General features: G+C 36.4%; 1 protein-coding gene across 1 annotated transcript in view; it reads left to right on the top strand.

Annotated features, from left to right (window-relative positions):
• LOC121475959 (L-lactate dehydrogenase C chain) overlaps positions 1-15,102 on the top strand; it is a 43,356-nt gene that overhangs the window by 18,396 nt on the left and 9,858 nt on the right. Inside the window, exons 5-6 of the mRNA XM_041729645.1 lie at positions 10,849-11,022; positions 14,243-14,360. Of these exons, the coding sequence (XP_041585579.1) occupies positions 10,849-11,022; positions 14,243-14,360 (292 nt within the window). The remainder of the gene's footprint in view (positions 1-10,848; positions 11,023-14,242; positions 14,361-15,102) is intronic.

Raw genomic sequence — 15,102 nt, 5'->3', positions numbered from 1 at the left:
CCATATCTTGGCTATTATAAATAATGCTACAATAAATATAGGAGTGCATGTATCTTTTTAATAGTGTTCTGGGGACACCTGGGTGGCTCAGTTGGTTAAGGTGGCTCCCTTCGGCTCAGTTCATGATCCCAGGATCTTGGGATCGAGTCCACATCAGGCTCCATGCTCAGCAGAGAGCCTGCTTCTCCCTTTCCTTCTGCTCCCCACTGCTTGTGCTCTCTGTCCAATAAATAAAATCTTTTAAAAAAATAAATAAATTAGTGTTTTCATTTTATTTTATTATTATTTTTATTTATGATAGTCACACACAGAGAGAGAGGCAGAGACATAGGCAGAGGGAGAAGCAGGCTCCATCCACCGGGAGCCTGATGTGGGATTCATTCCGGGTCTCCAGGATCGCGCCCTGGGCCAACGACAGGCGCTAAACTGCTGCACCACCCAGGGATCCCAGTGTTTTCATTTTATTTGGGTAAATACCCAATAGTAGAATTATTGGATAATATGGCATTTCTGTTTTTAATGTTTGAGGAACTTTCATACGGTTTTCCACAGCAGCTGTACCAGTTTACATTCCTACCAATAGTGCACACATATTCTTTTGCCTCTACATCCTCACTAACACTTGCTGTTTTTTCTTGTATTTTTTATTTTAGCCTTTCTGAGAGGTGTGAGGTGGTATTTCATTGTGGTTTTGACTTGCATGTCCCTGATGATGAATGATGTTGAGTATGTTTTCACGTTTCTGTCGGTCATCTGTATGTCATCTTTGGAAACATGTCTATTCATGTCTTCTGCCTGTTTGTTAATTGGGTTATTCATTTGGGGGGGGTGTTCAGTTTTATAAGTTATTTTTTAATATTTTTTATTTCTTTTATTTTTTATTTTTTTAAAGATTTTATGTATTTATTCATGAGAGAGACACACACACACACAGAGAGAGAGAGAGAGAGAGGCAGAGACACAGACAGAGGGAGAAGCAGGTTCCATACAGGGAACCTGATGTGGGACTTGATCCTGGGACTGCAGGATCATGCCCTGGGCTGAAGGCAGGTGCCAAACCACTGAGCAGCCCAGGGATCCCCATTTATAAGTTCTTTATATATTTTGGATACTAACCCTTTATCAGATACATCATTTGCAAATATTTCCTATTCCATAGGTTGCCTTTAGTTTTTTTTTCCTTCGCTGTGCAGAAGCTGTTTATTTTGATATAGTCCCAATAGTTTATTTTTGATTTGGTTTCTTTTGCCTTAGGAGACATATCTAGAAAGAAATTGCTATGGCTGATATAAAAGAGGTTACTACCTGTGCTTTCTTCTTGGATTTTAATGGTTTCTTATCTCACATTGAGGTCTTTCATCCATTTTGAGTTTATTTTTATGTATGGTATAAGAAAGTGGACAAGTTTCTTTCTTTTTTTGCATGTGGTTGTCCAGTTTTCACAACATCATTTGTTGAAAAAACTTTTTCCCATTGGATATTCTTTCCTGCTTTGTCAAAAATTAATTGACCATATAGTTTCGGGTTTATTTTTGGGTTTCCTGTTTGATTTCATTAATCTATGTGTCTCTTTGTGTGCCAGCACCATACTGTTTTGATCACTACAGCTTTTTAATATAACTCGAAGTCCAGAATTGCAATATTTCTAGGTTTGCTTTGGTTTTTCAAGGTTGCTTTGGCTACTTGGGATCTTTTATGGTTCTGTACAAATTTTAGGATTGTTTTAGCTCTGTGAGAAATGCTATTGGTATTTAATAGGTTTTGTATTAAAGGTTTAGATTGCTTTGGATAGCATGACATTTTAACAATATTTGTTCTTCCAATTCATGAGCATGGAATGTTTTTCCATTTCTTTGTGTCATCATCAGTTTCTTTCATCAGTGTTTTGTAGTTTTCAGAGTATGGGTATTTCATCTATTTGCTTAGGTTTATTCCTAGTTATCTTATTGCTTTTGTTGCAATTGTAAATGGGATTGATTCCTTAATTTCTCTTTTGCTGCTTCATTATTAGTGTGCAGAAATGTAACAGATTTTTGCATGTTGATTTTATACCTGTGACTTTACTGAATTTGTTTATCAGGTCTAGCAGGTTTTTTATGGGTTCTTTTGTTTTTTTTGTATATAGTATCATGTTACATGCAAATACTGAAAGATTCTCTTTTTTCTTGCTGATTTGGATGCATTTTATTTCTTTTTGTTGCCTGATGGCTGTGGCTAGAACTTCCAGTACTATGTTGAATAAAAGTGGTGAGAGTGGACATCCCTGTCTTGTTCCTGGCCATAGAGAAAAGCTCTCAGATGTCCCCCCTTGAGGATGATAGTAGCTGTGGGGTTTTCATATATGGCCCTTATTATGTTGAGGTATGTTCTCTCTAAACTTACTTTGTTGAGGGTTTTTATCATGAATGCATGTCATGCTTTGTGAAATGCTTTTTCTACATCTATTGAAATGATCATGGTTCCTACCCTTTTATTTTTATTTATTTATTTATTCATGAGAGACACAGAGAGAGGCAGAGAAGGCAGATGCTCAACTACTGAGCTACCCAGGTGCCCTCTTACACTTTCTTTTATTAATGTGATATATTACATTGAATGATTTGAGAATATTGAACTACCCTTGCAACCTAAGAATAAATCCCACTTGATTGTGGTGAATTATTTTTTTAATGTATTGTTGGATTTGATTGCTAATATTTTACTAAGAATTTTTGCATCTGTGTTCATCAGAGGTATTGGCCTGTAGTTCTCTCTCTCTCTCTCTCTCGTTTTTTTTTAGTGGTGTCTTTATTTGGTTTTGGTATCAGGGTAATGTTGACTTCATAGAATGAATTTGGAAATTTTCTTTTCTTTTATGTTTTTGGAATAGTTGGAGAAGAATAAGTATTAACTCTTCTTTAAGTGGTAGAATTTGCCTGTGTAGCCATCTGGTTGTGGACTTTTGTTTGCTGGGAGTTTTTTGATTACTGATTTAATTTCTTTGCTGCTACCAGTTTGTTCAAGCTTTCTATTCTTGTGGTTTTGGTAAATTTTTTTGTTTCTAGGAACTCATTTCTTGTAGGTTGTCCAATATGTTGGTGTATAGTTTTTCATAATATTCTCTTAAAATTGTATTTCTGTGATGTTGGTTGTTATTTCTCCTTTTTCATTTGTGATTTTATTTATTTGGGTCCTTTCTATTTTCTTTTTGATGTCTGGCTAGAGGTTTATCAATTATATTAATTTTTTTTAAAGAACTAGGGGAGGGATCCCTGGGTGGCGCAGCAGTTTGGCGCCTGCCTTTGGCCCAGGGCGCGATCCTGGAGACCCAGGATGGAATCCCACGTCGGGCTCCCAGTGCATGGAGCCTCTTCTCTCTCTGCCTGTGTCTCTGCCTCTCTGTGTGTGTGTCTCTCATGAATAAATAAATAAAATCTCTGAGATGCCTGGACAGCTCAGCGGTTTGGCACTTGCCTTCGGCCCAGGGTGTGATCCTGGAGGCCTGGGATCGGGACCCACATCGGGCTCCCTGCGTGGAGCCTGCCTCTCTCTCTCTGCCTCTCTCTCTGCCTGTGTCTCTGCTTCTCTCTCTCTGTATCTCTCATGAATAAATAAATAAAATCTTAAAAAGAATTTTTTTTAAAGAACTAGCTCCTGGTTTCATTGATCTGTTCTATTGTTTTTGTTTTGTTTTATTTTGTTTTGTTTTGTTTTTAGTTTCTATGCCATTTATTTTTACTCTAATCTTCATTATTTCCTTCCTTCTGCTGGCTTTATGCTTTGTTTATTGTTCTTTTTCTGGCTCCTTTAGGTATAAGATTGGGTTGTTTATTTGAGATTTTTCTTGCTTCTTGAGGTAGGTGTCTATTGCTGTATAGTTACGTACTAGGACTGCTTTTACTACATCTCAAAGGTTTTGGAACATTGTATTTTCATTTTCATTTGTATCATCCATTTTTTAAAATTTCTTCTTTGATTTCTTGGTTGACCCATTCATTGTTTAGTAGCATGTTGTTTAACCTCCATGTATTTGTGGTCCTCCCAAATTTTTTCTTGTGGCTGACTTCTAGTTTCACAATGTTGTTGTTGAGAAAGGTGCATGATATGACTTCGATCTTTTTGTATTTGTTGAGATTTGTTTTGTGACCTGGTGTATGATCTACTCTGGTGATTGTTCCATATGCACTTGAAAAGAATGTGTATTCTGATGTTTTAAGGCAGAATATTCTGAATATATCTGTTAAGTTCAAGAGATTATTTCTTCTTGATCCATTCTGTTGTTGATTCTATCTGTTGCAGTTTTCATTCCACTTGGATTCTCCAACTCTGGAATTTGTTTCTTTTTTTATGATTTCTAAATCTTTGTTATATTTCTCATTTTATTTTCCTGATTTCACTGGACTATCTTTCTATGTTTTCTTGTAGTTCATGTAGTTCCTTAAACCAGATATTTTGAATTCTTTGTTTGCTAAATTACAGATCTCCATGTCTTTGGGATTGGTTAGTGGGAAATTATTGGGATCTTTTGGTTGTGTCATGTTTCCTTGATATTTTTATGTTCCTTGAAGTCTTGTGGTACTGTCTTTACATTTGAAGTAGCTGTAACCTCCTCTAATCTTTACCAACTTAGTTCAGGACAGAAATGTCTTCTGTTGGCCCTGCTAAGGATTCTGAAGCTTTCGCAGACCTATGTATATGCCTGTTCTACACATCTTACACCCCGGTGGAACTCTTAAGCTTCTATGCCTTCTTTTGACCCTCAATACAGTAGGCCAGGTGCTGACAGCCTCTCTTGCTTTCCCAAGAATGTGACTTAAAATGAGGTTTGCAGTCTCTTTCTGACTCACAAATTTAGACCTATGCTCACTAGCTGTTTGCTGATGCTCGCTCTTACCATTGAGAATACATACAGGGAGCTGACCACAGTGGGAGGTGTGTGGGGGTGAGTGTGTGACATGCTGGAGTTGCCTGTGGGTTAGTTAGGGGGATCCACTGGCAAGGCATCCCCCGTCACTCACGGACAGACTTCCTGATGGAGTCCACTACACATTTAGTAGAATCTATGTCCCATAATGCCCCCTTGAGTGTCCTGTCTGCTACTGTCTTAGCTTCTCATTCCCTAGTCCTGAAGCTCAGGACTCAATACTCTGCATGGGGTGAGAGAGAAATGGGCTTCTTTGGCAGCAGTTTGCATAGCTAGTAAAGGTAGATGCTTACTCACACACTCTGACTTTCCTTTGTGGGAGAAATAATGAGATAAGAGGATCTCTTTTGGCACTGAGCTCTTCTACCTTGGGGGAAGAGTGATACACAAGTAAAGTCAAATTGTTCTTCTTACCTTCTCCAATGCATCCAAACTCATATTATTTTGCCCCACTGGTGTGCTGGGACCTCTCTGCTGGGAACCTGAACTTCCAGAAATGCTGTCTTGTTCATGGGCATATTGTCTAAGACACTGTTTTCCAGGATGATCTGGACTACAGCAAAATGGGACTGAAATTGCCTTATGGGCCATTGCAGGGTCCACAGCAGGGACTGAGGCCTCTGTGCCTACTACATGCCTGACACATGGGTGAGTGAGTCTACTTCTGGGTTCCTACAGCTCCAACAAAGGCACATCCATCCATAGGTGGATGCCAGATTGTTGGTTTTGAGGGGTGGGTGGTGAGAAGGTAAACATTATTGGCTGTGTTTCTGACATCATTCCACAGTGAGTATTGATAGATGTAATCACTCATGAAACCACCACCATAATCAAGATAAGTACACTTCCATTACCTCTGAAATTTTTCTCGTGTCCCTTTGCAGTCTGTCCCTTATTCTACTATGGCCCCATTTTCTGGAATCTCATATCACGGAATCATACTGGATGTAATCTTTTTTGCCTGGTTTCTTTCACCCATATTTTGGGATTCACCCCTGTTACTCTGTGTATCAGTGATTTGTTCTTCTTTTTTTTTTTTTTTTACTGCTGAAGAGTAATTCTTTTAAATAATTTAAAATCCTCTTTTGTTTATCCATTCATATCCATTTATCCACTGATAGATATTTAGGTTATTTCTAGCTTTTTTTTTTTTTAAATAATTAGAACTGCTGAATTCATTTGTGAACAAGTATTTTCATGGGTATATGTCATTATTTCTCTGGGTAAATACCTGGGAGTAAAATGGATGGCTTATATGGTACATATATGTTTAACTTTGTTAGAAGCTGCCAAACAGTTTTTCAAAGTGATTGTTCCATTTTACATTCCCATCAACACTCAAATAGAGTTCTACTTGCTCCACATCCTTGCCAACATTTGGTATTGTCACTCTTTTCAGTTTTAGTCATTCTAATATCATTACGGTTTTAATGAACTATACTCCATTCATGATCAAAGATGTTGACATTTTTCATGTGTTCCTTGGTTATCACTATATTTTCTTTTATGAATGGTCTATTAATATCTTTTGTTAATATTTAAAAACTAGATCTTATGACCTTTAATTCTTTTGACCTATAACTCAACCTTTAATTGTTGAATTATAAGAGTTCTTATATATACTGAATACAAGTCCCTTTGTCAGGTATAAATATTTTGTAAGTTTTTCTCAGCTTGCCTTTTTGTGTTCTTAATGATATTTTTCAAAGAGTAAAGTATGTCATTTGGTGAAATCCAGTTTATGAATTTCTTATTTATGTTTTATGCTCTTTTTTTTTTCTGTCACCATTAGTACTTTTTATTATTGGTCCTTCTTGGGGATTTTGTATTTTTATTTTTTTTTTATTTTTATTTTTTTATTTTTAATTTTTTTAAAATTTATTTATGATAGTCACAGAGAGAGAGAGAGAGGCAGAGACACAGGCAGAGGGAGAAGCAGTCTCCATGCACTGGGAGCCCGATGTGGGATTCGATCCTGGGTCTCCAGGATCGCGCCCTGGGCCAAAGGCAGGCGCCAAACCGCTGCGCCACCCAGGGATCCCGATTTTGTATTTTTAAATGTTTTGTCTACCAGTACATTTCTCAGGTACTTAGACAAAAGCATACAACTCCTTTGATTCTGATTAGCAAAGGTAGTGAACTTGTTATTTACCTGACCAAATCACTATAATTTGCATTGTATATTTAAAACCAAGGTATTTATTTCTCATAACCTTTTAATCAACTTGCTGCTTTAATTTCTCTAAAATCACTTCTGCTGTTGTGGAAGCTAATAGTTTCAACACTTTTTTCACGAGATTTACCACTCTTATCTAAAACCACATCACAGGGATCCCTGGGTGGCGCAGCAGCTAGCGCCTGCCTTTGGCCCAGGGTGCGATCCCGGAGACCCGGGATCAAATCCCACATCGGGCTCCCGGTGCATGGAGCCTGCTTCTCCCTCTGCCTATGTCTCTCTCTCTCTCTCTCTCTCTCTGTGTGTGTGACTATCATAAATAAAAATTAAAAAAAGAAACACATCACTCTTTCTGAGCTCCAAGACCTTGGAAAGGTACTGACAGAGTTCAGCATTAGCCTTCCCTTCCCTTCCAGCTGCGTGGGTGAGGGATGCTTCTTCAATGGCCAGCCACGCTCACAGCTTCTGCTGTCACATTTGAAATGAAATCAGGGCAGACTGTATCCTTAAGGAGTGAGGATATTTTGTAAAAGGGTTTGCCTTTTACTGGTTACAGCCTTTTGTTTGGACCCGGGTTTGGCATGGATGGTTATAGTGACACAACCTTTAGGATCAACTGCCACAGGACCTAAGGGAGGAAATGGTGTCTCTGGTTCCTTGCTCTGGCTCTTACCCTGTTCAGAGCACCAGCTTTCTTGGGCATCTCAGCATCTAAGGGAAGCTGGGTGGAGGCTGGGGCCCCATGTCCAAACTCAAGCTGCCTCAGCCTGCAGTCCAGCCACAGCATCCCCACCAGGTAGACAGCTGGGTGGAGGCAACTGTTTAATGCTGTTTTGATTTTTTTAATTATTATTTTTAAAAGATTTATTTTTTTTATCTCAGAGAGAGAGAATGAGCATGAGTGAGGGTAGGATGCATAGAGGGAAAGGATCTTAAGCAGACTCAGCACTCAGCACAGAGCCAAAGGAGGGGCTTGATCTCAGGACCCTGAGATCATGACCTAAGCCAGATATCAAGAGTCAGTTGCTCAACCGATTGAGCCCCCCAAATGCCCCTATGCTCTTTTGACTTTTAACTAAGAAACCTTTAGCACACCTTATGTTTGAAGATTTCTCCTTTACTATTTTCTATAAGTTTTATCATTTTATCTTTTATATTTAGGACTGTAACTCATACTAATTATTGTGTTTGATATAAGGTGTCATTTTTTTCAATGATAATCCACTTTTTCTACCAACATTTGTTGAAAATATTTTTTTCCCATTTGAATTTCATTGAGAACTTTTTTGAAAATTATCATATATACGAGTCTGTTTCTAGATTCTTTATTTTTTCATTGATCCCCATATATATTCTTTTGTTATTATCACACTATCTTGATTACAGTAAATCTTCAAGTTAGTTAATGTAAATTCTCTTTGTTCCTTTTTTCTCTGTTCTTTTCTAAAATTACTTTGGATATTATGTTTTGTTTTCATTTCACATAAATCTTTGGTTTTTTAATTTAATTTTATTATTTATTCATGAGAGACACAGACAGAGGCAGAGACATAGAGGAAGAAGCAGGCTCCCCACAGGGAGATCAATGCAGATCAACGCAGGACTTGATCCTGGGACTGGGATCACACCTTGAGCCAAAGGCAGCCGCTCAACTGCTAAGCCACTCAGGCGTCTCTCATTTTCATGTAAATCTTACAATTAGCTCATCCATTTCTATAAAAAACACATGCTGAGATATTAAGTGGGATTGTGTTAGATCTATAGATCTATGTAGATCTACATCTAATATATAGATCTATAATTTGGAGAGTGTATCTGAACACTATTGAGTCTTCCAGTCCATGAATATGGAATATCTCTTCATGTAGGTATGTCTTCTTTATTCTCTTTTAGCAAGCTTTTATAGTTTTCAGGATACAGAGCTTATACAAATTTTATTAAATTATCTCTATGCATTTCATATTTTTGATGCTATGATTGAGAGTTGTATTTACCTTTCATTTTCCCATTGGTTATTGCTAGTATATAGAAATACTATTGCTTTTTTCATATTGACTTTGTATCTTGAAAATGTTGCTAAGTTCACTTACTAATTCTAGTAATTTTATTCAAAATTTTAGGATATTCTGTGTATATTATCATCTGTAAATGCAGTTTTATTAATTTTTATTCTTTCCAATTTGAAGACCTTTTTATTTTCTTGCCTTATTTCACTGGTTAGGACCTCTAATACAACAGTAAATGTAAGTAGTAATGAGAGACAAATCTGCATGATTCTAGAGGCTTGTTTCCTTCCTCCTTCTGGTAGCTTAACAAAGAGCTGTATCAGCTGAATGGTGCCAGCTTGTGGAGCAACAGCAAGGTCTTAAGCTGGTATCAGCCTTCCTGGCAGGCAAGGTTCTTTCTGGGGCGCTTAGTATGTAGACTTTGGTCCTAGCAATACATACTCCTTACTATTGTTGCTAAACCTGGATATTCCTTGATAAATTTCTTGTTACTTAAGGAAACTAAGTGTTTTTTTTTTTTCTTCTTCCAAAGCTAACTTATAGATATGTAACCATGTGGTGGTAGAACTTGTTCTTCCTCTTAGAGGAGTTTCTAGAGAACACCCAGCCTGCTAGCCAAAGGAGGCTCCTCTGCACTTGGCTATATTATATACAGAAGATCCCTGCCTAACCTATGCTGTGGAATAATGAGAGTTCAGTGTACAAAATGTGGTTCTTTCTCTGCTTCTAAGATTCTCTCCAATAAATACTATTTATATCTATATCCTCTGGTGTTAGTGGCACATGTCACCCTTGCACAAATATTGAGAGGGCTCATACTTGCCTAATTCTTTTTTTTTTTTTTTTGTGGGGAAAGCATTTAGTCTTCTTTCATCATTGAGTATGATGTTTAATGTGGGTTTTTAATGAAATTCCCTTCTTTCCATTTTTGCAGAAAGTTGGTGTGTGTGTGAGTGTGTGTTTAAATATTTTATTTATTTATTTAGAGAGAAAGAGCCTGTGTGAGCAGAGGGGGGGGAGTAAAGGGAGAGAGAGAATCTCAAGCAGACTCTGCACTGGGCACTGAGCTACACTTGAGGCTCCATTTCATAATCCTGAGATTTGATGGGGCTACCATTTCATAACCTGAGCCTAAATCAAGAGTCTGATGCTCAACTGAGCCACCCAGATGCCCCAGAAAGTTTTTTTTTTTTAAATCATGAATGAATGTTGAATTTTGTCATTTGCATCTTCCTATAGTCCTGGTCATGCATGTGTGTGGCCTCATTCTGGGCAGGAGATGCTGATAGGTTAGATGAAGCTGTGGTGAGGGAGAGGCAAAATCTAGGTGTACTTAAAGAGGTAGAATTAATTAATTGACTGCTTATTTAATACATAGATAGGTACATACATTATCTCAAAAGAAGGGTATTTTTTTGTTTTAAAATTATCATAAATAATTCAACCTTTCTAACATTTATGTGAGAGTCCTTATTTGTTTGACTTGCTTTACTTTGAACTCCAAGGAATCTGTATTTGATTTTAAGACCATTCATCTAGGAGCACCTAGGTGGCTGAGTTGGTTAAGCATCCAATTCTCGATCTCAGCTCAGGCCTTGACTTTGGGTCATGAGTTTAAGCCCCATCCATGCTGGGCATGGAGACTACTTAAGAAAAAAATAATAAAAATAAAAGTTCAAAAAAGACTATTTATTCAGCAAAGGGAATTGTAGAAGTTACCATTACTTTTTTTTTTTTTTTTTTTAATGAATTGTTCCTCCTAGTGGATATTTTGACATATGTGGTCTGGAAGCTAAGTGGTTTACCTGCAACTCGTGTATTTGGAAGTGGTTGTAATCTAGACTCTGCCCGTTTCCGTTACCTAATTGGAGAGAAGTTGGGTGTCCATCCCACAAGCTGCCATGGTTGGATTATTGGAGAACATGGTGATTCTAGTGGTAAATATAAACCTACTATCATTATGTAATCATTATGTACATCTTATTTCTAATCATGCTTATTTTCCCTTGTCTATTTTTCTGATATTAATATAGCTGCACAACTTTCATTTTGTTGGTATTTTCCTATCTTTTCTTATTCCTATAGTCTTCTGTTCATGGATTAAGCTACCTGTCATAAAATAATACACATAGCAAATAGCTGTTTTAAAAGTCAATGAGTGTTTCTCTTATCTGGATAACTTTAACTTAGTGTGATTTTTTAAACAACAGCATTATTAAGATATAAATCACATACTATAAAATCCATCCATTTGAAGTGTATAATTCACTGGATTTTAGTATATTCAAAGAGTTGTGAAACCATTACTACAATATAATACAGAACATTTTCATCACCCCCAAAAGAAACTCATTCCTGCTCACACACACTTCAGTCCCAGGCAACCACTAATGTACTTTCTAATTACATAGATATGTTTATTTCAGATTTTTCATGTAAGTAAAATTATATAATATGTGGTTTAAACTATTACTTAGGCCACACCAATCTTTTTCTTTCCTGAACTTGAACATTTAATACCTACTGCACATTTAGAACTTTCTACTTCTTGCAGTGTTTTCTAATTGTGTCATATGTACAAATCTTTCCATAATGTTAATAACTCATTTTATAGGGAATAGGGACCATTTGTTAATTTATTCAATTATTCACGGATTAAAAACATTTAATGCACCCTTCTATTTACTTTATGCTTCAAGGGTCATAGTAAAATAATTTTTAATCATGATAAAACTTATTGTATACTTTAAAATATTTCTTAAATGTTTTAAGTATATATGACATGCAGAGAAATGATACAGAATATACCTAGGTATTTATAACATACACAGAAAAATTTTACAGAATATATGTTTATAGCTCAATAGATCATCAAATAGTGAACACATCCGTGTAATTACTACCACTCTGGTAAATGCACCAGAAGACACCTCTCTCAATTACAGTGCTTCCTTTTCCCAAGATAAACTTCTCATATCATAGTGTTTTACTTTTTTTTTTTAAGATTTGATTTATTTATTAGAAACAGAGAGAGAGAGAGAGAGAGAAAGAGACAGAGACAGAGACAGAGACAGAGACACAGGTGGAGGGAGAAACAGACTCCGTGCAGGGAGCCCGATGTGGGACATAATCCCGGGCCTTCAGGATCACACCCTGGGTTGAAGGCGGCACTAAACCGCTAAGCCATCATGGCTGCCCATGTTTTACTTTTAAAAATAAGTGCTTTTAGGGGATCCCTGTGTGGCACAGCGGTTTAGCGCCTGCCTTTGGCCCAGGGCGCGATCCTGGAGACCCGGGGTCGAATCCCACGTCGGGCTCCCGGTGCATGGAGCCTGCTTCTCCCTCTGCCTATGTCTCTGCCTCTCTCTCTCTCTGTGACTATCTTAAATAAATAAAAAAAATAATAAATGCTTTTGATTTGATTTGGATAAATATTTCTTTCACCAGTGCCTTAATTTGACCTGTTTGCTTGTGTTATTTTTTTTTGTGTGTGTGTTATTTTCTTAACTCAGTTCTTCCTCCTTAAAGTCTTTAAAAAATAATTTTTCTAGGTATGTTTTAATGCCACAATTTAATATTTCATAATTTTATATTTATAAAGTAGTATATTCTGATTAGTCTTTAAATTTTTATTTATTCATGAGAGACACAGAGAAAGAGGCAGAGACACAGGCAGAGACAGAAGGAGGCTCCATGCAGGGAGCCTGATGTGGGCCTCAATCCCAGGATTCCAGGATCACACCCTGAGCCTTCCAGGCATCCCTGATTAGTCTTGATTTAAATATATTTATTATTCTATTTAGTGAGGTTTTCTTTCTTTTTTTTCTTTTCTGCTTTCTATTGGATCAAATAAACTTTCTTTAATTTCCTCTACTACTTTGGATTATACACTCACTTTGTAGGTGGTCATCTATAAATTTTTAACATTCATACTTGACCTCAAAATATTAGTGGGTTTATTCTTCTTTGGAATAATACACAGACCTTAGAATGTATTAAGTTTGATTAGCCTTGTTCTCTCACATATTTAATTACAGTTGACCCTTGAACAACATTGAGGTTAGGGGTTCCAATCCCCACACACTTGAAAATCTGCATAAAACTTCTGACTCCCCCCAAATTTAATTACTAATAGCCTACTGTTGATTGGAAGCCTTCGTGGTAGTATAAACAGTTAATTAAAACAAAGTATGTTGGGATGCCTGGGTGGCTCAGTGATTGAGCATTTGCCTTCGGCTCAGGACGTGATCCTGGAATCCTGGGATTGAGTCCCGCATGGGGCTGCCTGCATGGAACCTGCTTCTCCCTCTGCCTATGTTTCTGCCTCTCTCATGAGTAAATAAATAACATCTTAAAAAAATAAATAAAAAAGCATGTTATATGTATTATAGGCTGTTTTCTTTATAATAATACCCAACTTAAAAAATTTTGGGGGGGTATTTCTAGGTTACCTGTTTCATCTGCAAGTTTTTTTCTAATTCTTGCATATCTCAAAGCACTTTCCAAGATATTTACTGGGAAAAATTCATGTATGAGTGAAACCACACAGTTCAAACTTCTGTTGTTCAAGGGGCAACTGTATTCCATTCTGTTTTCATATCCCCAAATTACTTATTACTATTTAAGTATAATACCCGTCTGTATTTGTGTACATGTTTACCAATTGTACTGCTTATCTTTATTTTATCTCTAACTCCTTCCCCTGAATTCAATTCTCTCTTTCTGGAGTATATCCTGTCTGTTTTATTTATGTGAAAATGTTTTAGTTTCATCTCATTTTGACACTTTAACTGATACAAGATTCTAGGTTGATGGTTATTCCCTGTCAGCTCTTTGTTACTGCTGAGTAGTATTAATTTGTTGCTCTTTTTCCTCTAGGTGCTTATGATATTTTATCTTACTAATCCTTTTATGGATTCTGAAGTTGCATCTTGCTTTAAATGCTTCCTATACGACACAAGTGTAAATAACTTCTATTACATATTTTTCTAAAATTTTGTAATTTTGGGTTTTTACATTTCTTTCTTTTGTCCATATTAAACTTATTTTTATAAATGTATAAGGTAGTAACCTAAGTTTATAATATAAACCTATTGAACTCAAAGGACTAATGTAGTACTGGGAAGAAGAGTTTATTCTGAGATATATTTCTTTTAGTGCCTTTATGGAGTGGAGTGAATGTTGCTGGTGTTGCTCTGAAGACTCTAGACCCTAAATTAGGAACTGATGCAGACAAAGACCAGTGGAAAAATATCCATAAACAAGTTGTTGAAAGGTAACAGTACTTATTCAATATCTCAGTGCCTTAATAATCAGTCTTAAGAATTAGTTTCAGAGGCAAAAAGTATATAGTTGATCTTGCTTTTTATGAGATAAATAACTCAAACCTTCTGAAAATCCCCAAATTCAGACTTATATTATGCATAGTTTTCTCTGGGGCCCATTTTTTAAAAGGAAAATCTCTTTATCATTTCATAAGAACGCATATGTATTTGAGGGTAATATGGCATAGTGTATAATCATCAACTTTGAAATCAGGTTGCTGAGACTTGAATCCTGGCTTCATCATTTATTAGTGGTATGATATTGAGAACTTATTTAAAATAGTAAAATCTCAGTTTCTTCATCTTTTTTTCTATTAGCATACAATGTTATACTAGTTTCAGGTATACAATATATGATATTGATTGACAGTTCTGTACATTAATTAGTGCTCACCACAATAAGTGTAGTCACCATCTGTTATCATACAACGTTATTACAATATTATTAGCTGTATTCTCTATGCTGTACTTTTCATCGCCATCACTTATTTATTTCATAACTGGAAGTTTGTATCTATTAATCTCTTGTATCTGTTTTGCACATCCCTCCATCCACCTCCCCTCTGGCAACTACCAGTTTCTTTTCCATATTTAAGAGTGTTTTTTGTTTGTTTGTTATATTCTGGTTCTGCAAAAAAATATCTGCAGGATTTTGATGGGGATTGCATTGAATTTATAGATCACTTTGGGATT

This window comes from Vulpes lagopus, chromosome 15 (genome assembly GCF_018345385.1).
Source record: "Vulpes lagopus strain Blue_001 chromosome 15, ASM1834538v1, whole genome shotgun sequence".
Lineage (NCBI taxonomy): Eukaryota > Metazoa > Chordata > Mammalia > Carnivora > Canidae > Vulpes > Vulpes lagopus.
Note: the sequence above shows the minus strand (reverse complement) of the source record. Positions and strands in the feature narration are given on the sequence as shown.